This window comes from Homarus americanus, unplaced genomic scaffold (assembly GCF_018991925.1).
Source record: "Homarus americanus isolate GMGI-L3 unplaced genomic scaffold, GMGI_Hamer_2.0 scaffold416, whole genome shotgun sequence".
Classification (NCBI taxonomy): Eukaryota; Metazoa; Arthropoda; class Malacostraca; order Decapoda; family Nephropidae; genus Homarus; species Homarus americanus.
In genome coordinates, this window is record NW_024754001.1 from 24010 (window position 1) to 48377 (window position 24368).

A 24368-nucleotide genomic window follows, 5' to 3' on the forward strand; every position below is an offset into this window, starting at 1 on the left:
TAAGGAGATTTAACATTGCATCCACGAGGAAAAGAAACAATTTGGTTAGGTAATTCAATACAAGATTCTTCTCACGACTTGTAAAAGGAGCCCTATACACAACAACAATTAGCTAGTTTTCCTTTTCATAATGATCTCGCACCATACCGCTTTATCATACAAATGATCGTTCAAGAAATTTACATTGTCTACAAGAGAAATAAGAGAATTCCTCACTATATAACCGCACTTCTACCAAGTTCATTCTGCACACCATCGAATTTACTATTTAACTTAAAAAAACTGAAGGACTTTTATGTTTACCAGTAAATTAAATTTTAAAAACTAAATTAATTAATTGTATTATCAGAGTTTACTAGCCTATTATACCACTTATACACTGGACTGGTATTTATTCATTTCCCTTTATTATCTGTATTTTACAATATTTCTGGCTTCACTGCATTTCACCCCCAACAACTCAATTAATTAATTGAATTATTATACATTCAAATGCATGGAAGTCGAATACAGTATAATGCTACTATCAGTAGCCACTTACCAGCTCTGCTCACCACGGAATCTCAGAGCGTTCTGCCGGGAGTGCCGTACGATATGTTGGGCAAACACTTCATTTTTACCCAGGCTTCACTCTTAACTTCTACACCGGGTAAACTGTGGAAATAAATTTTTACAGTGACTTCTTCGTATATTTTTAACCAGTGTTATATGCACATCTCTTTACTAATAGACTGTGTGTTACACTTTGTTTCGTTACTCTGTTTTATTTACGTGTTATAGTCTGAAACTCTGAACATTTGATCATACTAAAAGTCATTACAAGTTGAAGATTTATAGGGATTAAAAAACTTAAATTAGAGCGCCTTAGTTGTCTGATCAAACTAACTTAACGAGATATGACGGCAAGGGAAGTGTGTTTTCTACTGTACTGTATGTAGAAAGAGGGGATATTTTTAGTTAATTATAAAAAGTAACACCTAGGTTAGTTTCAGGGTTCCTTTAGTGTATATGTAAGATTTCAGGTCTCTAGCTAAATCTATTGAGGTACTTCTAGACAATTGGCCTCTTTTTATATTACTTTAGTTATCCATTACGCAAGATCCGTTTTCTGTGGATTAAGATGTAGGTTATCACAGAAACTAATGGTAAACAATAGGAAACATTTATTGGCTATAACAAACTGTACTTCTCCACACTACACACACAACATACATTTAATAATAAATAACGACTTATTTACAACAACAAAAACTCTAGCTTTCCTATGACATGGGATCTAACAAGCTCTACAAATGAAGACTTTAAACAAATCACCTTTAACTCGAGAAGAAGGTTGGAGGTAATGGAGTCGCGTCACCCCGGGGGAAAAATTGTATCGTTTTATTATTATCATTATTATTGACTTAAGACGAATTGTGTGACTGTCGAACAATAAAACTTGAAGACAATGAGCGACACACTTATGAAGAGAAAGTGTTTATATTTGTAGATGTGTTATTATTTCAAGAGAGAGAGAGAGAGAGAGGGTCGTGCATTTCCACCCCCCAACCTCCGTTTCGGGCAACATCGCACACTCAACGCCCCACAATTTTGTCCACATCATTGGCTCATTTGACCTACAGGTAAAAATTCCCCACCTAAAAGAGAAATACTCCTTATAATAATCACACCTTGAGAGATACGTAAGTAAGACCTGACACAGTGACGTCTGAACCACATAAGCACAAGCAAACATTGGTCAAAACATTCTGGTGTAGACGATGAGACCTAGTTGTGTTGTGGATGACTCAGGGTTACGATACACACACCTGGTCTGGATCTTACCGGGTGTAAATAAGTTCATGATTCCTTGTCAGGTGTTATTCTACACCCGTGGTAGGTATACAAAGGCCTTACTAACAAACTAACAATGGGACAAAGGTTTATGATATACCACTAACATTCTAAGAAGCAGAGAGAGAGAGAGACAGAGACAGAGAAAGAGAGAGAGAATGCCAACCACACCTTCATATCCTTATGATTTAGACTGTACATTTTCCTCACATGATAACGTTAAAAATATATCCATAATTATAACCACAAGACTCTGTGTGTGTGTGTGTGTGTGTGTGTGTGTGTGTGTGTGTTTTATCAAATATAAATAATGTGGATCACAAGAATCTATGGGAAGACTCAGTGGGTGGGAGGGTGTGTGGGTGTGAGTGTGGGTGGGTGTGTGAGTGAATGGGTGGGTGAGTGTGCGGATGTGTATGGGTGGCGGCAGGCAAGGGTGTGGGAAAAGAATGACAATCACAGCACGGTAGAAGGGGCTGGTTGGCTGGCTGGTGGGGGCAGGAAGAAGTCAGGCACACCTTAAAATCAACTAGGTTTTATGGCTACACTAAAAAATAAAAACTTCTACATGGGCTGTTTACGCCTCCTGTCCGCGGTGATGCTTGTGTGTGTGTGTGTGTGTGTGTGTGTGTGTATGCAGGAATCATCAGGTGGGTTTCTAAGAACTTTGTCTACATACTGGAGCTGTGTTCAAGCGCCTGTATAGCGTAATAATACAATCTGACTCATTAACACAACATTCCTTATCTTCCTATTCTAAAGTTATAGCACAAAACAATATTTAGTCTCCAATGCCCATGGGAATATTCACAGTCAATCAATACGGCGAGAGTTTGAGCCAAATTATTCAATGCCCAGGAAATAACTGGTTTTAATGCCTCCAAAAAATACACTGCGGAGATGCTTGCTTCACTCTCCTTAATACACCCGGGAGGCCTCACATCTGTGGCCTAGTCTAGAACACAGAACCGCCCCTCAGGAAAAAGAAATTACAGTGAAACCTCCATTTAACGGACTATATGGAGATGAAAGTCCGTTATATTGAGGATCTGTTTTATGTGAAACCTCTGATTAACGGACCATATGGAGAGGAATGTCCGTGATATTGAGGGTGTGTTAGAGGTGAAACCACTGTTTTACGGACTATATAAAGACCGTTATATGGAGGGTCTGATATGAAATCCATTATCTAACGAATTGTATGGAGAGAGAAGTCCATTATATGGAGGCTTTCACTGTAAGTACATTAATATCTCAAACCAGGTCGGATATGACAGGTACTTTGTAATTATTCGACCACTAAAATGAAGGGAAAATTCAGAACTAAATTTCACATATAAAGACAAATAAAAAAAACCAGAATGAAAAAATAAATAAATCTTGGGTAAACATTACATTCTGGCTTCATGGTAACCTTGCTTCATGGTAACCTTGCTTCATGGTAACCTTGCTTCATGGTAACTTTACTTCATTCATTTTATCTTCACATATCATCTAAGATATCGCCAAACGAAATTGAAAGGGAGAAGCTTAAGCTCACCACCACAAACACGATGACAGCAGCTTAAGTTCACAAACCACAACCACGATGACAGTTTAAGCTCACCGCAACAACTATGACGACAGCAGCTTAAGCTCACCATTACAACCATGATGACAGCAACTTAAGCTTATCGTGAAGTCATAAGTTAAATTTATCCCCCAACACTAAAATTTATCACAAAAAAGTTTCCTAATAGGAAAAACAAAACTATTTATCCCTGGTTTGTCACCATCGTCCCTACACGGAGAGAAAACCACTGTATGTATGTATTCATGTATGTATGTATGTATGTATGTATGTATGTATGTAATGTGGTGCTCCAACTCCCTGATAGCCATATGTGACTTTTTTCATCTTATCGCACGTTCTTTGTGGGACGGAACCACTTTCTCATGACGAAGTAGAAGACGGTGAGGACGTAGATGAGTAAGAGGATGGCGCAGGTGACGGCCAGGGCGAGGACAGAAGACCTCGTTGGGCAGGTCTCGAATAAGGTGACATCAGCGCCTTCGTACGTGTAAGTATCTGTAGGAGGAAAGAAGAAGGTGTGGGTGGTAAGGATGACAGTATGTATACATCGCATATACAGACATACTCAGAAACACATACTCAGAAACACATACTCAGACAGACACACATACACACAACCCATGAGTAATAGTAAATAAGCGCAAATTTATCTAAGACATAACAGACTCACATATATGAAATACAAACACATCTAACAGACTCTCGGATTTAACGGACTTCACTCTCTTTATATAGTCCGTTAAATAGGAAATGAGAATATCCAGTAATGAGAGGGTTTACTGTATCCATTACTTTACCGAGAAGTCCGTTATTGAGAGGGTCTTCTGTATACAAGACAAGCCAGGAAGATAACACTTACGGTTTCGGTGGTAGGACCTGGTGGCCTCAGGGGCGGGCTCGTTGCGGTACTGGGGTCTCTGGTCATCGCCCAGGTCCAGCACCAGGATCTCTTGACTGACGCTCATCTCGTCGTCACTTGAGGGAGTCGAGTAGGAATGAGATGACGCCATCGCCTCCTCTTTGGTTGTTTCCTGGACATGGCCCCACGCTTCCTGCACGCTGTTCACACCACGACGTGTGCGGCCCCACGCTCCCTGCAAGCTGTTCACACCTCGACGTTTACGGCCCCAGGATTGGAAGCTTTCACGGCCTACCTGACATCTCGCCTGTGTGTGGGGTGGGGGGGTCAATTAAGAAGATTGAAGGAAAATGACGACGGTGAAACCTTCAAAGTCATGCATAAGGCACAGAACATCAACACACACCATCGCCACCACAAACTCCTACATGCGGGACTCACCGGCTCGCAGGGCCCAAGGCAGTACTTCACGTTACACTGGAAGATGACGCCATAGGATTCCGTAAACCTGAAGGCCTCATACACAGACTGGAGGGCCGACCCATCCTTGGTGAACTGAGGGAAGATGGACGGCTCCACGGGGCATCTGACGGAAGAGAAGGAGGAGGGCTGGTCACGTCAGGAGGAAACACTGTTATTGGGAGTCCAGCAGAAAAATAGGAGGGGAACCTAGCAGAGAGGAGGAAGAGAAGAAGAAGAAGAAGAAGGAGAACGAATAATGGCATTAGCAGCCTTCGAGGAAACAATTGGAATAGGATCATCAAGCAAGATATTGAATGAAATTTACTCGTGTGTGTTGAAGATGAAAAGTAATAGTGTGTTCTGAAAAAAAAAGACTCAAGAAAAACACCATAGCACACAATAACAAAATACTAAACAATGAAATTACAACAGCAGAAGTGTAGGAAATACGAGAGTACTTTATCATAGAGCACAAAGATAAGATATACTTTGTAAGATTAGAAAAAGGAGGATGAACGAGCGGGAGGGAGAGATACACGCACAGGGAAGAAACTCACCCATCGTCATCAATGATCTGAAATGTGGATCGTGAGTCCTTGGCCATAGCGACGCAGCTCCGAGCGAAGATACCGTAGGGGGCTGTGTGTGTGTGTGAGAGAGTTATTATGTTAGGTTAGGTTAGGTTGAATCATTATCGTCAAAGGGTTAAATCATCGCCAAAGGGATGTCTCATCATTGCCAAAGGTTTAAATCATCGTCAAAGGGATAAATCATAAGTTGGTCGGTATCTTACTTGTATCTGGAATTTCGATCCTAAAGATTAATCTGTCACCAATCCTCACAGTCTCCACCTCCCTCAGTTTGGTGTCCAATATACGGATCCTGGGTGGTGGTGCCTCGGGAGCTGAAGTGATGGGGATCATTGCTGGGTCTCTGGACAGAAGAAGGAAGACATCAGGTGCTGTTTTAGGTCATACTTAAAGATTTATAAATATAAGAGAAAAAATTTATATTATAGACTGTAAGGATGTCTGTCTCATGTCCTGGTCTAGTGTCAAGTAAGTGTTTTATTATCATCTTGTCAAGCGAATTAAAAATATTTGTTTTGTTTTTTTCATATTTCAATTGTTGAGTAATTTTGACATTATGATTGATTGTTATAGGGATTGACACACACACACACACGACACGATTCACAGCATCTTTCATCATGGTCACTCACTAGCTACGTTACGGTGCTGCCGAGGAGTGCTGGGAGTGCTTCTAACTGTGATGGAAGGTGGTAGGTGGGGTTTACAACATATAGACAGAGACACAGTCAGACAGAGAGACAGACAGACAAACGTGCAGCAACGTACGGTGTTGGATCACGAGTGAGCCTGAGAGTGAGTAAGAAGGCCTCAATGACGGACACCAGTGAGTGAGTGTGTTAGTGTGCGTTAGTGTGTGTTACTGTATGTTAATATAATACTATAATGAACCAGCAGCCTTTTGTGGTTATCCACCAGGAAGACGATGTAAGAACGCCTCTGACTGGCTCACCAGAATGACGAAGTGAGATCCCCTCTGATTAGCTCACCTAAAGCTAAACAAAGAGATGGACGTCACCCTATCTCCAGGTTTGATCAAATAAGAGTGATTTTTTTTGTTACAGACATACACAGATACGCCACCTGGGATGCTTGTGTAGTAGTTGTCAGAGAAGATTTTAATCTCTTACACAGCGTTAAGGGTCATTCTATTTCTTGCACATCTGATAAACAGTGCTTATGAGAAAGATTCTTTTTAACCCCTTGAGTCTGTTAGGGTTAATTCATCATCCTCAAAAGGGTTAAGACATCGTCCTCGGAGGGTTAAACCATCGTCCTCGGAGGGTTAAACCATCGTCCTCGGAGGGTTCAATCATCATACTCCGAGGAATAAATCATCATCTTCTAATAGTTAAATCATCATCCCCAAAGGGTTAAATCATCATCTTCAAAGGATTAAATCATCATCTTCAAAGGATTAAATCATCATCCTCAGAGGGTTGAATCACCATTCTATAAAGTTTAACATGTGCATTCTGTACACCAACGCTTGTCTTAACTCGTTGGTATTCTTGGGGTAATGATTCTGGCATAAATCAGTAACTTATTCCTTTTAATTTTAACTACTGGAAAAATTACCTTCTTAAAAATTAATATCAAGAGTTTAGACGGTGAGTTTGCTAATATGCTTTACTACGATAAGAGTCAACCGTCCATGTCTGCTGTGCTGATCTGTATCGATAGGTTCAGAGCTACAAGGTCAGGTCTACAGGTCACAGTGTATATAGGGTCCTTGTCTACGGGTCAATGCCTACAGATCCAAGAATCTACTATCATGAGTCATTCAGTATCTACAGGACCGGGAAGAACAAAATCTACAGGCAATGTACTCGGGGGGCACCAGAAGCCAGACAGCCAGCCAGCAACCATCTACCGCTGCCCATAACATCAGTCAGGCAGCGACACCTGTTCTCTTACCGGATGATCAGTGTGTTGGATAAGGGGTCGTGCTCGCTTGAACTGCTGCAAAATGTATACAATCATTAAACAATATCTGCAGCAGGAAAATAACAATACGACTTTGTGAAAAACATTGATTTTCTTTTGTTTTTAACCTGCAGATGAAACATGGTTCTGTAGGCACTATGCAGCAGGAATATGGCGGGGGTAAGGATTGTACAGTACAACTACACTGAGCATTATATAGATGCAGCTTACATACAAAACACATTTATATATCTAAACGAATAGGATAATGACACGATATCAACACAAACTGCATCTTAGGTTAAACTAGCGAGGCAGGAAGCAAGGATGGAGATACTGGGGGAAAGGGACAAGAGTGTTGTAAGAGCCTGAGGACCGACCAAGACGTACCTGATGGGGAGCATGCCGAAGGTAATGTTCTTGGAGGTCATGTCGTACGTGCAGCGGATCTTGTAAATTTTATCGGTTTTGGTCATGACAACTGAGTGACGCTGTACGACGACCGTGTTGGTGTAGACGCCATTCTGAAACACATACATAACACAAACACATAAATAACACAAACATATAAATAACACAAACATATAAATAACACACACACATAGATAACACTAGAGTGAGATGACAGGGGAGAGAGATAGTCACGGTAGATACGAGAGAATAAAGTCAGGCATAGGCAGATAGAACAGAAGAACCCCCATTAATTACTCACAGCACTCTGGGTGTTACAATCCTGGCCGGCCATGGATAAGTCGAGACGGAACTTGTCGGAGTTGACGACCTGTACATTGCAGGTCTCGGAGCGTCCCATTGAGTACAGCCGTCCATTGAAGAGTTTATTGGTCTTAACCTCCACCACGATCCTGGTGTCCTTACAGTGAACTGACACTGTAAACAATCACAAATGGACTCATGTTAATCATCTGACTATCTTCAGTAATTTGTATATACACCAATAAGAAACTGCATACTTATTCTACTCTGACTGGATATTTTTTCTTATCAGGGAAAATATCAACGATATTTTTAAAACACTGAATACGATGGTGGAGGGGAAACATCAAGAAAGAGCGAAGTTTCTTTATTTCTCTAATGTTTGTGGCTACACAGATGAGTTCTGTGTAGTCTGAAACATTTGAGAAAAAAAGAAACCAACTCTTTCCTGGTTTTTCCCTCCCAACCATCAAATCTACTTGTCGCCATGAATCAATCACACTGAATATCTCTTTCTAGTTAGTGAAAAAAAATAGACATCATGAATTCATATGTTGGAAAAAGGAAAATAAAACATTCTTGTGACAGATGAGGTCTTTGTTCACAAGCAAATCAATCTAAATCTACAGTGACAAGGACCTGACTGGTACTGACCATCATAGCAGACTCCTATGGGGTCGCAGTTGACGTTCTCCCCAAGTGGTTGTCCAGTGGTGCCCTGCCCGCCAGAGAGGGTAGTGCCATAGGATGACGTAAAGGAAGAAGAAGAAGAGGAGGAGGAACCACTTGAGATCCCACCGCTGACACCACTTACACCACCGCTGCCACCACTTACACCACCGCTGCCGCTCAGTGTAGAACTGCCTAAACCACCTAGTGTGGTGCCATAGACTGAGGTTCTCCACAGATCCCAAAAACACAAACACTCTATATCACCAAATCCAGGGTAGCAGACATGAAAAACACATCTAGTATATAGTTAAATCTATTTAATGGACTAGGAGAGGGAGCTCATTATATCGAGGGTCAGTTAGGTGTGAAACCTCCATCTAACGAACTATATAAAGATAAAAGTCTGTTATATAAATAAAAAACTATAAAAGTAATAGTCTATATTATGTTTATCTATATAACCTCTCTATATGAAGATCAAGTCGTGTTTTGAGAAATTTAATATATATTCTAAGATTATAGTTATTTTTATTAATTAATACAAAGTGCATGGTATCATCATCATTATTATTATTATTACTAATATTATTTTATTTTTTATCATCATCATTATCATCATCATTTTCATTATCACCTGCACTATCATTATACAAGTTGTCTTCGCTATAAAGAACAGAACCTTCACCTCTCTCCCGAGTGTTGGTTTTGTTTGTCAGTCAAAAAAGATCAAAGACCCATTACTTTGCCCAGCTGGACGCTCTCTAAACATGTTTGTGTGTTGAGCGTTGTAGCTGGGAGGTGTGTTTCTGTTCTTGTCTGGTGGAGAGGAGGAGGAGGAGGAGGTCACTGCTCTCCACCACCACCACCACCACCCCCACCTCCACCACCTCAATCACCTGTCTGTAAGTGATCACAACATACCAGGTCAAAATATATCTATCTGGCTGACCTCAAGTCTTATAACATGCATTTGTTTAAAAGGTAGAAATTTATGGTAACTGGCTGTCTGATTGATAAAATAAGTAATTTGATAATTTTATGGGGGGTGAATTATAAGATTGTTGTATGTATGTTAGTGTTGATATTATATACATAGAGTGTTACATACGAGTATACCCCAGGCTGCTTCTTGAGCTGCCAGGGTAAATTAAATATGAATCAGTAATCAGAAAGTTGTAAAAAATATCACACTGCACATGCTCAAGGTGTTATATCGGTGCGTGTTAGTAAAGCAAATTACTATATAGCGAGAAGATCATTTTCTATAGTGAAGCGACCATTATATATTGAAATAAAGATGTAATGACCAAGAGACCAGACTTGACTTGACCTGATTATACTCAGAGCCCTATACAAGGTCTCTCTCATCACTGAAGGTCAATGATCTTCTCATAATACTATTCTAAACGTCGGGTTAGTCTGTTAGTCTGATAAGTCTCTTCCAGTTCATCATAAACCACAAGATATTGTTTATAAAAGTTGTGAAGAAGAAGCATTCATCTTTAATAAGAGAGTCGTCAAGTAGGGAGAGGCACAACACCAAGAAGTCTTCAAGCACTCTCCTGTACTGTACCATCAACACAGTCAGGATGATATGTCAGGGTTTCAGAGGCGCGCCCTTGACATTAACTGCACCAGGGACTAGGGCAGATTTGGTTCGGAACAGTAAAAACACCGAAATAACCAACCAATCACCGTCAATGTTCCGTATACTGGATGGAAAGCCCCTCCCAACGGCCAAACAGCGATTGGTGTTTCAGTCACGAAAAAAAAAAATCTTCAGGCGACCAATGGATGCTGGTCATGAAGATTCTGACTGACCAATTAGAGGGAGTCTTTCTATGGCCTTACCGAGCTCCTCCACGCCTTCAATCTTGACTTGGCGGGAGATGGAAGCCTTGTCAAAGCACATGATCTGTGTGATGTAGCGATTATCTCTCGTGGTCACCTGCTTACAGATCATATTGTCCCTCGCTTCTGTAAACGTCACGTGAGGTCAAGAGGAAAGAAACGTCAGTGGAGGCGAGTCTTAAAAAAAACTGTATTTGTCATGTCAAAGAGGATCAAGTAGCATATTCGTCTATGTGAAACTGTCTCATTTATTCCCGAGTCGGTGATCAGTTTCATGAGAGCTAACACATTTACTAGGTAATGTATCAGGCCTTTACACAGACGAAATTGCGTAATATTTGTTAAGAGATGTCTAGTTAGTAGTCACTCATTAACGTCCTGTCACCTCTGCTCCTGAACCACGTACTCATGATTCAGACTCGTGAACCCGAAACATTTATGGACAGAAGAATAATGCTCTCAGGGTTATAAATGCTTCGGGTTCACGAGTCTGAATCTCGAAGTTTGTGGTTCAGCAGGAGTGGAGACAGGACTTTTGTAGGCGACTACACAACAAGAGGAGGCAATGATGTGCAGGGCGTGATGTAGCTGATCCCAGTACACTGTCCTGGGAGCTTTGTGGTGAGCGAACGTTTGGGCCACGTTACGGTGCGCTACGGTACGATTAGGTTAGGTTAAATTATGTTGGATTAGGGGTGAGGTTAGGTTAGATTAGGTTAGGTTCTAATTCACCCTGAACCAAGTCAAACGTCGGTAGCCCAAACGTCTTAACATTGCTTTATGTTATAGAGAAGGCAGAGTAAGATGTAGGGAAGAAGGCAGACGAAGAGTTATTGACGGGTCGTGACAAAAGAAGGTCAAGGTCAAGGATTAATGGGGTGTGGTTGACCAGCGTACTCCGTGGAGGCTGTCATGTGAGGGTGACTGTTGCCGTCCTAGATGTTATGAAGAGGATGTGTGCCGTCCCAGGATGACGTGTGTCGTCCCAGTATGACGTGTGTCGTCCTAGGATGATGTGTGTCGTCCTAGGATGATGTGTGTCGTCCCAGTATGATGTGAGTCGTCCTAGGATGATGTGTATCGTCCCTGGATGATGTGTGCCGTCCCAGGATGATGTGTGTCGTCCCAGTATGACGTGTGTCGTCCTAGGATGATGTGTGTCGTCCTAGGATGATATGTGTCGTCCCAGTATGATGAGTCGTCCTAGGATGATGTGTGTCGTCCCTGGATGATGTGTGCCGTCCCAGGATGATGTGTGTCGTCCCAGTATGATGTGTCGTCCCAGGATGATGTGTGTCGTTCTAGGATGATGTGTGTCGTCCCAGGATGATGTGTGTCGTCCCAGGATGATGTGAGTCGTCCTAGGATGATGTGTCGTCCCAGGAAGATGTGCAATCCCAGGATGATGTGTGTCGTCGCAGGATGATGTGTGGCGTCCTAGGATGATGTGTGGCATCCCAGGATGTGTGGCGTCCTAGGATGATGTGTGCCGTCCCAGGATGATGTGTGTCGTCCCAGGATGATGTGTGTCGCCAGGATGATGTGAGTTGTCCTAGTAAGATGTGTGTCGTCCTAAGAAGATGTGGCGTCCCAGGATGATGTGTGGCGTCCCAGGATGATGTGCGTCCCAGGATGATGTGAGTTGTGCTAGGAAGATGTGTGTCGTCCCAGGATGATGTGTGTCGTCCCAGGATGATGTGTGTCGTCCCAGGATGATGTGTGTCGTCCCAGGATGATGTGTGTCGTCCCAGGATGATGTGTGTCGTCCCAGGATGATGTGTGGCGTCCCAGGATGATGTGTGTGTCCAGGATGATGTGTCGTCCCAGGATGATGTGTGTCGTCCCAGGATGATGTGTCGTCCCAGGATGATGTGTCGTCCCAGGATGATGTGTGTCGTCCCAGGATGATGTGTGTCGTCCCAGGATGATGTGTGTCGTCCCAGGATGATGTGTCGTCCCAGGATGATGTGTGTCGTCCCAGGATGATGTGTGTCGTCCCAGGATGATGTGTGTCGTCCCAGGATGATGTGTGTCGTCCCAGGATGATGTGTGTCGTCCCAGGATGATGTGTGTCGTCCCAGGATGATGTGTGCCGTCCCAGGATGATGTGTCGTCCCAGGATGATGTGTCGTCACAGGATGATGTGTGTCGTCCCAGGATGATGTGAGTCGTCCTAGGAAGATGTGTCGTCCCAGGATGATGTGTGTTGTCCCAGGATGATGTGTGTCGTCCCAGGATGATGTGTGTCGTCCCAGGGTGATGTGTGTCGTCCCAGGATGATGTGTGCCGTCCCAGGGTGATGTGTGTCGTCCCAGGGTGATGTGTGTCGTCCCAGGGTGATGTGTGTCGTCCCAGGGTGATGTGTGTCGTCCCAGGGTGATGTGTGTCGTCCCAGGGTGATGTGTGTCGTCCCAGAATGATGTGTGGTCCCGGATGATGTGTGCCGTCCCAGGATGATGTGCCGTCCCAGGATGATGTGTGTCGTCCCAGGATGATGTGTGTCATCCTAGGATGATGTGAGTCGTGCTAGGAAGATGTGTGTCGTCCCAGGATGATGTGCCGTCCCAGGATGATGTGTGCCGTCCCAGGGTGATGTGTGTCGTCCCAGGGTGATGTGTGTCGTCCCAGGGTAATGTGTGTCGTCCCAGAATGATGTGTGTCGTCCCAGGATGATGTGTGCCGTCCCAGGGTGATGTGTGCCGTCCCAGGGTGATGTGTCGTCCCAGGGTGATGTGTGTCGTCCCAGGTGATGTGTCGTCCCAGGGTGATGTGTGTCGTCCCAGGGTGATGTGTGTCGTCCCAGGGTGATGTGTGTCGTCCAAGGGGTGATGTGTCGTCCCAGGGTGATGTGTCGTCCCAGGGTGATGTGGTCGTCCCAGAATGATGTGTCGTCCCAGGGTGATGTGTGTCGTCCCAGAAGATGTGTTGTCCCAGGATGATGTGTGTCGTCCCAGGATGATGTGTGTCGGCCCAGGATGATGTGTGTCGTCCCAGGATGATGTGTGTCGTCCCAGGATGATGTGTGTCGTCCCAGGATGATGTGTGTCGTCCCAGGATGATGTGTGGCCGTCCCAGGATGATGTGTGTCGTCCTAGGAAGATGTGTGTTGTCCCAGGATGATGTGTGTCGTCCCAGGATGATGTGTGTCCCCAGGATGATGTGTGTCGTCCCAGGATGATGTGTGCCGTCCCAGGATGATGTGTGTCGTCCACAGAAGATGTGTGTCGTCCCAGGATGATGTGTGTCGTCCCAGGATGATGTGTGTCATCCCAGGATGATGTGTGTCGTCCCAGGATGATGTGTGTCGTCCCAGGATGATGTGTGTCATCCTAGGATGATGTGAGTCGTGCTAGGAAGATGTGTGTCGTCCCAGGATGATGTGTGCCGTCCCAGGAAGATGTGTGTCGCCCAGAATGATGTGTGTCGTGCCAGGAAGATGTGTGTCGTCCCAGGATGATGTGTGTCGTCCCAGGATGATGTGTGTCGTGCTAGGAAGATGTGTGTCGTCCCAGGATGATGTGTGTCATCCCAGGATGATGTGTGTCGTCCCAGGATGATGTGTGTCGTCCCAGGATGATGTGTGTCATCCTAGGATGATGTGTGCCGTCCACAGAAGATTTGAGTCGTACCAGGATGATATGTGTCGTCCCAGGAAGATGTGTGTCGTCCCAGGATGATGTGTGTCGTCCCAGGATGATGTGTGTCGTGCTAGGAAGATGTGTCATCCCAGGATGATGTGTGTCGTCCCAGGATGATGTGTGTCGTCCCAGGATGATGTGTGTCGTCCCAGGGTGATGTGTGTCGTCCCAGGATGATGTGTGTCGTCACAGGATGATGTGTGTCGTCCCAGGATGATGTGTGTCGTCCCAGGGTGATGTGTCGTCCCAGGATGATGTGTGTGCGTCACAGGATGATGTGTGTCGTCCCAGGATGATGTGTGTCGTCCCAGGATGATGTGTGTCGTCCCAGGCTGATGTGTGCCGTCCCAGGATGATGTGTGTCGTCCCAGGATGATGCGTGTCGTCCCAGGATGATGTGTGTCGTGCTAGGAAGATGTGTCGTCCTAGGAAGATGTGTGTCGTCCCAGGATGATGTGTGTCGTCCCAGGATGATGTGTGTCGTGCTAGGAAGATGTGTGTCGTCCCAGGATGATGTGTGTCGTCCCAGGATGATGTGTCGTCCCAGGGTGATGTGTCGTCCCAGGATGATGTGTGTCGTCACAGGATGATGTGTGTCGTCCCAGGCTGATGTGTGTCGTCCCAGGCTGATGTGTGTCGTCACAGGATGATGTGTGTCGTCCCAGGCTGATGTGTGTCGTCACAGGATGATGTGAGTCGTCCCAGGATGATGTGTGCCGTCCCAGGATGATGTGTGTCGTCCCAGGATGATGTGTGTCGTCACAGGATGATGTGTGTCGTCCCAGGCTGATGTGTGTCGTCACAGGATGATGTGAGTCGTCCCAGGAAGATGTCGTCCCAGGATGATGTGTGTCGTCCCAGGATGATGTGTCGTCACAGGATGATGTGTGTCGTCCCAGGCTGATGTGTGTCGTCACAGGATGATGTGAGTCGTCCCAGGATGATGTGCCGTCCCAGAATGATGTGTGTCGTCCCAGGATGATGTGTGTCGTCCCAGGATGATGTGTGTCGTCCCAGGATGATGTGTGTTCCTAGGATGATGTGTGTCGTCCCAGGATGATGTGTCGTCCCAGGATGATGTGTGTCGTCCTCGGATGATGTGTGTCGTCCCAGGCTGATGTGTGTCGTCCCAGGATGATGTGTGTCCGTCCTAGGAAGATGTGTCGTCCCAGGCTGATGTGTGTCGTCCCAGGATGATGTGTGTCGTCCTAGGATGATGTGTGTCGTCCTAGGATGATGTGTGTCGTCCTAGGAAGATGTGTGTCGTCCCAAGATGATGTGAGTCGTCCTAGGAAGATGTGTGTCGTCCCAGGATGATGTGTGTCGGCCAGGAAGATGTGTGTCGCCAGGAAGATGTGTGTCGTCCCAGGAAGATGTGTGTCGTCCCAGGAAGATGTGTGTCGTCCTAGGAAGATGTGTGTCGTCCCAGGCTGATGTGTGTCGTCCCAGGATGATGTGTGTCGTCCTAGGATGATGTGTGTCGTCCTAGGAAGATGTGTGTCGTCCCAAGATGATGTGAGTCGTCCTAGGAAGATGTGTGTCGTCCCAGGATGATGTGTGTCGTGCCAGGAAGATGTGTGTCGTCCTAGGAAGATGTGTGTCGTCCCAGGAAGATGTGTGTCGTCCTAGGAAGATGTGTGTCGTCCCAGGATGATGTGTGTCGTCCGAGGATGATGTGTGTCGTCCCAGGATGATGTGTCGTGCCAGGATGATGTGTGTCGTCCCAAGATGATGTGAGTCGTCCTAGGAAGATGTGTCGTCCCAGGATGATGTGTGTCGTCCCAAGATGATGTGAGTCGTCCCAGGATGATGTGTGTCGTGCCAGGAAGATGTGTCGTCCTAGGAAGATGTGTGCGTCCCAGGATGATGTGTGTCGTCCTAGAAGATGTGTGTCGTCCTAGGAAGATGTGTGTCGTCTAGGAAGATGTGTGTCGTCCCAGGAAGATGTGTGTCGTCCTAGGAAGATGTGTGTCGTCCCAGGATGATGTGTGTCCTCGAGGATGATGTGTGTCGTCCGAGGATGATGTGTGTCGTCCCAGGATGATGTGTGTCGTGCCAGGATGATGTGTGTCGTCCCAAGATGATGTGAGTCGTCCTAGGAAGATGTGTGTCGTCCCAGGATGATGTGTGTCGTCCCAAGATGATGTGAGTCGTCCTGGGAAGATGTGTGTCGTCCCAGGATGATGTGTGTCGTGCCAGGAAGATGTGTGTTCCAAGGAAGATGTGTGTGTCGTCCCAGGATGATGTGTGTCGTCCTAGGAAGATGTGTGTCGTCTAGGAAGATGTGTGCGTCTAGGAAGATGTGTTCCGATGATGTGTCGTCCTAGGAAGATGTGTCGTCCTAGGAAGATGTGTGTCGTCCCAAGATGATGTGAGTCGTCCTAGGAAGATGTGTGTCGTCCTAGGAAGATGTGTGTCGTCCTAGGAGATGTGTGCGTCCCAGATGTGAGTCGTCTAGGAAGATGTGTCGTCCTAGGAAGATGTGTGTCGTCCCAGATGATGTTTCTGTCGTGCCAGGAAGATGTGTGTCGTCTAGGAAGATGTGTGTCGTCCCAAGATGATGTGAGTCGTCCTAGGAAGATGTGTGTCGTCCCAGGATGATGTGTGTCGTCCCAAGATGATGTGTCGTCCTCGGATGATGTGTGTCGTCCTAGGAAGATGTGTGTCGTCCTAGGAAGATGTGTGTCGTCCCAAGATGATGTGAGTCGTCCTGGAAGATGTGTGTCGTCCCAGGATGATTTGTGTCGTGCCAGGAAGATGTGTGTCGTCCTAGGAAGATGTGTCGTCCCAGGATGATGTGTGTCGTCCCAGGATGATGTGTGTCGTCCTAGGAAGATGTGTCGTCCCAGGATGATGTGTGTCGTGCCAGGATGATGTGTGTCGTCCCAGGCTGATGTGTGTCGTGCCAGGAAGATGTGTCGTCCTAGGATGATGTGTCGTGCCAGGATGATGTGTCGTCCTTGGATGATGTGTGTCGTCCTAGGAAGATGTGTGTCCCTAGGAAGATGTGTGTCGTCCCAAGATGATGTGAGTCGTCCTAGGAAGATGTGTGTCGTCCCAGGATGATGTATGTCGTGCCAGGATGATGTGTGTCGTCCTAGGAAGATGTGTGTCGTCCCAGGATGATGTGTGTCGTCCTAGGATGATGTGTGTCGTCCCAGGATGATGTATGTCGTGCCAGGATGATGTGTGTCGTCCTAGGAAGATGTGTGTCGTCCCAGGATGATGTGTGTCGTGCCAGGATGATGCGTGTTGTCCCAGGATGATGCGTGTCGTCCCAGGATGATGCGTGTCGTCCCAAGATGATGCGTGTCGTCCTAGGATGATGCGTGTCGTCTGTGTCAATCTGTCATATGTCAATCATCCTTAACATAAATTGTGTGGTTGTTGTGACCAGGTCAGTGATTGTGCTATTGATTGACGACCCCGAGTTAGGTGTGCTGATTTGCAGGTGTGTCAGTCAGGTGTGTGAGGTGTACTGCTGGAGGTGGGATGTGCAGGTGTGTTAGTGAGGTCATACCCACTTGGTTGATCTGTCTTTAAAGGTAATTATTTATATTGTATTGTGCTAATGGTTAAATAAGGCATTATGTTAATGAGATACAGGAATTAAATAATGTAAGCATTATAATTAAATATTTAGATACATAGGAAAGCATCTTACGTGAGTCTAGCTAAAACTACAGCTTGTGCAATGGTTAAATAAGCCAAGTTGTATACAGTGCCTAAATACGTTTGTACAATTTACAATAACAAGCAAAACAAAAACAATAATATACAAACAGCATTACTAGCAATGTTATAAAGCATATCTGATATATATTAAACTATAATTATTCAGTGATACTAATATAACTACAAAGCATAATTAATAATGGTTTTGGGGTGATTTTTCCATGCAGTGATCTCGTCTCTCATGCACGTCTGAGCGTATCTTCCGCGTCCCTCCTCCTCCCCAGAGTGATGTGTCGTGGCGGAGTTTAGGGAGGGAGGAAGGGAGATGGTAGGTGTTATGTTGTACTGTACTTACCCTTGCAGACGTTCTCATAGTAGCTGCCTGTACGCTGACCATCATCAAGCAGAGGCCTTGTGGTGACAACATCAAATTAGGGAGGCGTTCATAGGACCTCCGGGATAACCAACCCTCAAAAATAAATTCTATTCTCCCAAAAAATCAAAATAATCACAAATTTTCTAACATGAAGGTATTAAACTTTCTTTTATATTATTCACTTAAACAGATCGAAGTCCTTGAACATATTGAAGATTGATAATAAATTCTATTACCAATCACTTTTCTCAGACAAGACTAATAATTATACTTTGATTTCCTATTTACAGTTTACAATAATGATAGTTATTTTCAACATTACTCTCAAGCCTCATACATACTTGTCTTTAACTTATTATGACACAAATATCTTTAATAAATTTGCAATAATATATTACGAACACGTGTAATGAATAATAGATGAAGGAAGAATCATACAAAATCAAATGACATTACAACCTGGAACTAACACAGACACTAGCATGGCAGAACAACAATCACACTACTAAAATCGACATAAACACACAACAATAGATAGGAGTTCATCGAGTGTTCATTTTTCTTCGCTATATTCCTCTCCCTCACCTGTCTGTGGAGAGGAAGGTGGAGGGGCCGTCTGGGAGCGTGTAGTGGTCAGTGGAAGAGCTGACAGTTGTAGGAGTTACCTGTAGGAGGGCCCTTGTACAGGAATGACCGGCACAGGAACTCATTCTCGATCTCGCAGGCTCTCTTGCAGGCCGCCACACTATTAGCCTGGAAGCGAGGAGTTGTTATAGAGAAGGTGGGTAACTGTATTGACTGGCCCACACGGACTCCACACTCTTGATAGATTCCAATCTTATCTGTCTTTATGACAAGGATTGGAACCTATATTAAAAAGGTTCCAATCATAATGAATCTCATAGACTCCCTGCAGACATGATGGGTTCAAACCTTATGTGAGCTTGCCATTGGGATTGGAACCTGTATTAAAAAGGTTCCAATCATAGTGAATCTCATGGCTCCAGTCTTGACATAGTTCCAATCTTATCTGACCTTACGATTTGGATTGGAACCTATACTAAAAGGTAGAGAGAGAGAGAGAGAGAGAGCAGACGGACGGAGGGAGATAGGAAGGAGGTGAGAATGAAGAGAGAGGGGAAGAAGTATGGGAGGAGGGGAGAGAGAGAGAAGGGAGGGGAGGAGAAGGGGAGAAAAAAGAGTGGAAGGGAAGGAAGGAAGAAAAAAAAGGAGGACGGGCGGAAGGAAAGGAAGCAACAGTACTCACCATCAGTTCCTTGTCCACGTAGTAATGCATATCGACGTACTGTGAGATCCGCTCATTAGGTACTCCCAGTTGTGGCTCCTCATAGTCTCTCTCGTCGTGACAGGAATCCACAGCTGCAGAAGAAACAATCAGAGAATAGACCAATGAGATGTAACCTTTTGACAGATACACTGACACGAGGAATGGGTTCTGACTGATATACCTCTATTAATCATTCATTAGAGAGGGACATGACATAAAGGCAGAAAAGACTGATGCGTGTATAAGGGATTGAGAGGGGGATTAATCACTAAATCAAATGATAAGAATTACATAAGGACGTGGGAAGAGGAGAGGCTGGGTGATGTCTTGAAGATAATAGTATTCTGAAGTGATAAATTTCTCCATAATTGGAATATGGGGTGAGGTTAACCATTAATGGGGTAGATATGGGGTAGAGTCGAGCTTCTTCTTGATATGAATGAGTTGTAATAAGAGAAAGTTATGTTCTGAAGAGAGTGACAATTTTCTGACCCAGAGACGAGACCATTTTGTTGAGGATCCGTTATGGAGAGGATCCGTTATGAAGAGGATCCGTTATGGAGAAGGATACGTCATGGAGATGATCCGTTATGGAGAACCCTGATCTTCTCCTTACAGGTCGTTATCATTAATATGAAGGGAGGAGTTCACTAGACCTTACCGCTATAGCAAGACACCAAACATGGTCTTGGTGCCACGCGAGGAGTCACAAAAGATACGTCATTCAGAATTAGAATTGAACATGGAACCAAACATCCGTGACTCTGGAAGTACTATCATTAACCTAATTAAGGGAATCTAGTCTCTCATCAGGGCGTGTCGTGTTCCGTAGCCAACCCCTCGTTCCATTTTCTATGCCAACATCCAGTTTACATTACTGTTGGCCCGTTATACAGGTGACTGGAGCGGCGGAGGTGGAAGAGGTGGTGCGCATCACGGTTTTGTTTCGCCTCCGCCCGAGTACTTCCCTTCGCCCTTCAAGCTCTCTCCCCTGGGCGGCCACCTCACGCACACAATTATCAACTGGAAACACCGAAAAACAAAACAAAACAACCATTTGGAAGCTTGTCGACGTGAGGGGAAGAGTTACTAATGTTGTTCTTTAAGGGGAGTTGAACGTGGCAGGAAGACAATGTTCTTAGTATCCTTTTTTGATTTATAAATACCTGACATGATCGATGTAATGATCCCTTTTAATTAACTGGCTGTACCGTAGTTTGTGACCAAAATAATGACACTTTGAACCTCCTAGTCTCCAATAGTCGACTCAGCGGATACATCTAGAGACCAATTAAGGAAGAACAAAATGAAAAACAATATCAGACAACAGCGCTAAAATAAACCCCAGAGCAGAAAAAAAGGTAATTCATAGTTCACAATAAAAATTAATATTAGATCGAATTAGAGAACTAGAGGGGTCGTTCACTAGGAGTCGTTCACTTGGGGTCGTTCTCTGGGGGCCGTACTCTGAGGTCATTCTCTGGGGTGTTCTCTGGGGTCGTTCTCTAAAATCATCCTCTGGGGTCGTTTTCTGGGCCCCCTCTAGTCTCGCTATCTTAATCACAAACTATCCACCTAAATATGACTTTACATAATAAACTTTCGTGAAAAAAGTTACTATATCAACGCACTATATCACTGCTGTATAATATATTAATTGACTCTCATATATACAGACTTTAGAAAAGCAATTGTCACACACTTATACTGTAATAGACTAGGTCAATTACGTCGAAATTTGAGCATTATAATTCCGTTTCTCTCTGAACATAATTGACCATGTAAACTATTATTGAAGAAATTCACATCAAGATTTTTAGTTTTTAATTAAGTTTTAAGGAAAATATTAATAAACCAATAAAACTGTTTATAGTCAATGAAATTACATACAAAGTTCTTTCACCTCTCAATTTTTATTTCAGTTTTATGCCAGTAGAGAGTATTAACACAGCCACCCTTGTTGATACCAGATAAAAGACGCAATACTGAGTCAAAACTTTTCAGGATTATTATGGATAAATAAGGTTAAATTTGGTCGAGAAGTTTAATACGGTTAAATAAGCTGGTGAGTTAAATAAGGGACTGATTGATAATCCTTCATGATAGATTATAAATAAATAAGGTTAAATGAAGGTTAAATAAGAATACGAACGAGGAAAATAATCTTCAACAGTATAAACTATTTCACGTAAATGACCTTAAATGACCTTCAGTGGACTTAAATGACTTTCAATGACCTCCAGTGACCTTAAATGACCTCCAATGACCTTAAATTACATTCAATGACCAACGCAACAAGGATCAGAAAAGTAAATTAAGTGAAGGAAACAGGAGAACAAAATATCGACATTCAACAATATAAAACTCACACAATAAAGGACATGCAGTAAAACCTCTATTTAACCAACTATATGAGAGGAAAGTCCGGTATATCAAGGGTCTGTCAGATGTGAAAGTCCGTTATATTAGGGTCGGTTGGATGAGAAAACTCCCCATTTAACGGATTATAGAGAAACAAAGTCCGTTATATGAAGGTTTCAGTGTATGAGTCTCTAAAGTAGAATACCATATAAACAAGATGTCCCTTTATGGGTACTCACACAAGAGGCACAGGTTCTCGAAGTAGTCCACGCCATTGGTTGGTATTAACTGAATGTTGATCCCAGCTGAACGTCTGTCGTGTTGACTCAGGTGACACTGCAGGTTCACGTAGTTGTACTCCACACTCCGGCACTTGAACTTATCCTGTGTTGGTTGAGTGGGGCGAAAGGATCAGTATGATGAAGATATTAGGGTACTGGGGTCAATAGGCAGGTGAGGAGGGTAGGGAAAGACGCCATTAGGGTCAGATGAGACCATAGTTTTAATTCTATCAACACTAGATCTTTGAGAGTTAGTGTCAACTGCTGTGTCCGTTCTGCTTCTTCAACTGAACGACGAATTGCCGAGAGATTCAAACTCATGAATCCGAAGCATTTATAGACAGAATAATGTATCAGTCTACTGCTTCGGGTTCATGAGTGTAAATCTCTCGTGGGGGTTAGTGGTTTAGGAGGAGAGGCGAATGGATTTTAGTAGTTGACTGTAGCTGTAGAGATACGGTAGACTGGTTAATTTAGCATGAATCAGGTAGACTTAGACAGGGAAAGAAGCCTTGTGAGATCTGTGTTTAGATATTCTTAAGAGGTTTAATAAATCTAACACCAGCTACCATGATCCCTGAAACTCAAATGAATCTGAGACATCACACATCACTCCATTTAGACATGAATCTCACCCCATTTAGACATGAAAACTCACCTCATTTAGACATGCCGCCAGACAAGCTTCTTTCGTAGAGGTGAAGATCAGTGCGTCGTCCAAATCCTTTATCAACATGTTAGGGACTCGCTCAAAGGTCCATGGTCGCTTGCACACCTTGTCTGTTATGTACCCGTCAACACACAGCAGCCAGGCGAGGAGGAGGAAGAGGAGACAAGCTGGGTTAATGATTTATCCCGTAATGTTATACAGTGAATGTTTATCACGTATTGTGTTTATGTAATATAAATTATATGTATAACAACCTCGTAGACTGTACTATAACATACAACATTCTGAAACCAATGTACAATACCAGTATTTTTTTATCTGTACCTGTATAATTATTTGTTAAATAGTAAGAACAAAATAACAACACTAGCAAGGTCTCTAATGTCTCTCCAGAAAGTGACACACACATTACAGCAGAGCCATTATGTTCTGGTCAACTGACACACTCACAATCGAGCACAGTGTGTGTGTGTGTGTGTGTGACAAGCATGTAACCTCTTTCTCTCTCTCTCTCAACCGTGTCAACAAGCGCACACACACACACACACACACACACACACACGCGGACAATAACACGGTCAATAACACGGATCAAGAGATGAAAAATAAGAAACTTAGACATCAGTACGTGTGTTTGAGTGTGTGGTAGCAACAGCCGGGAGGTGCGGGGAGAAGCACGGCTGCACCTCGCTTTGTTCTCTCTCACCTTCACGACCCCTCCTCACCGTCTCTACAACTCTCCTAACTTCACATTGGCTTTTATGAACTGTACGTTAAAAGGTTAGGTTAGGTTAGGTTATTGAGGGGTAATTTGTGGTCGAGATGAAGCTTGGAAGAATTCAATGCTAATTACTCACTAACTATGGGTTTCCGAGTGGATTTATCGGGTTTGTTTTAAATGATCGTTAAAATTTTGCATTGAAGGTGAACTTGGAGCTGTTTGCGGGTGCGAGAGGGTGTGTTTTTCGAGACCCGACCGAGCGAGGATGTGCTTCACAGTCCCGCCGCTCCCAGGGAATTGACACACTATACTTTATTACTACAAGACTTCTGCTTCTAGACACAACCTATACAGGACGTGAACTAAGCAGAACTAGTTGACCTCTACACACACACACACATCCACACACACACACACACATACACCCCACATACACACATATACACACACACATACACACCCCAACATACGCACATATACACACACACATACATCCACATCCACCCACGCCCACACACATCCACCCCTACACACACACACCCACATCCAGCATCCCACACACACCCATCCACGTCCAACCACCCACACACATACCCACAGCGAGCCACCCACGCATATACCCACATCCAACCACCCACGCATATACCCACATCCAACCACCCACGCATATAAGAAAATAAGAACATAAGAATGGAGGAAACTGCAGCAGGCCTATTGGCCCATACTGGGCAGTCCCGTTTACACCCAACCCCTATTGCTCATATGAGCATTCAACCTATGTTTGAAGCAATTCAGCGTATTCGAGTTAATGATGATATTTGGTAACTTGTTCCATTCATCCACAACTCTGTTTCCAAACCAGTGTTTACCTATTTCTT

At 44.2% G+C, this 24368-nt stretch overlaps 1 protein-coding gene across 1 annotated transcript in view; it reads right to left on the minus strand.

Annotated features, from left to right (window-relative positions):
* Window positions 1-1146: 1146 nt before the first annotated feature.
* Window positions 1147-24368, minus strand: part of LOC121855671 — an 81501-nt gene continuing 58279 nt past the window's right edge. Inside the window, 16 exon segments of the mRNA XM_042350742.1 lie at window positions 1147-3901; window positions 4266-4572; window positions 4707-4851; window positions 5285-5366; window positions 5521-5660; window positions 7235-7279; window positions 7634-7767; window positions 7956-8131; window positions 8612-8884; window positions 10442-10606; window positions 18149-18204; window positions 18755-18805; window positions 18807-18922; window positions 19437-19549; window positions 22058-22202; window positions 22758-22879. Coding sequence (XP_042206676.1) covers window positions 3732-3901; window positions 4266-4572; window positions 4707-4851; window positions 5285-5366; window positions 5521-5660; window positions 7235-7279; window positions 7634-7767; window positions 7956-8131; window positions 8612-8884; window positions 10442-10606; window positions 18149-18204; window positions 18755-18805; window positions 18807-18922; window positions 19437-19549; window positions 22058-22202; window positions 22758-22879 — 2240 coding nt within the window. The 3' untranslated portion in view covers window positions 1147-3731.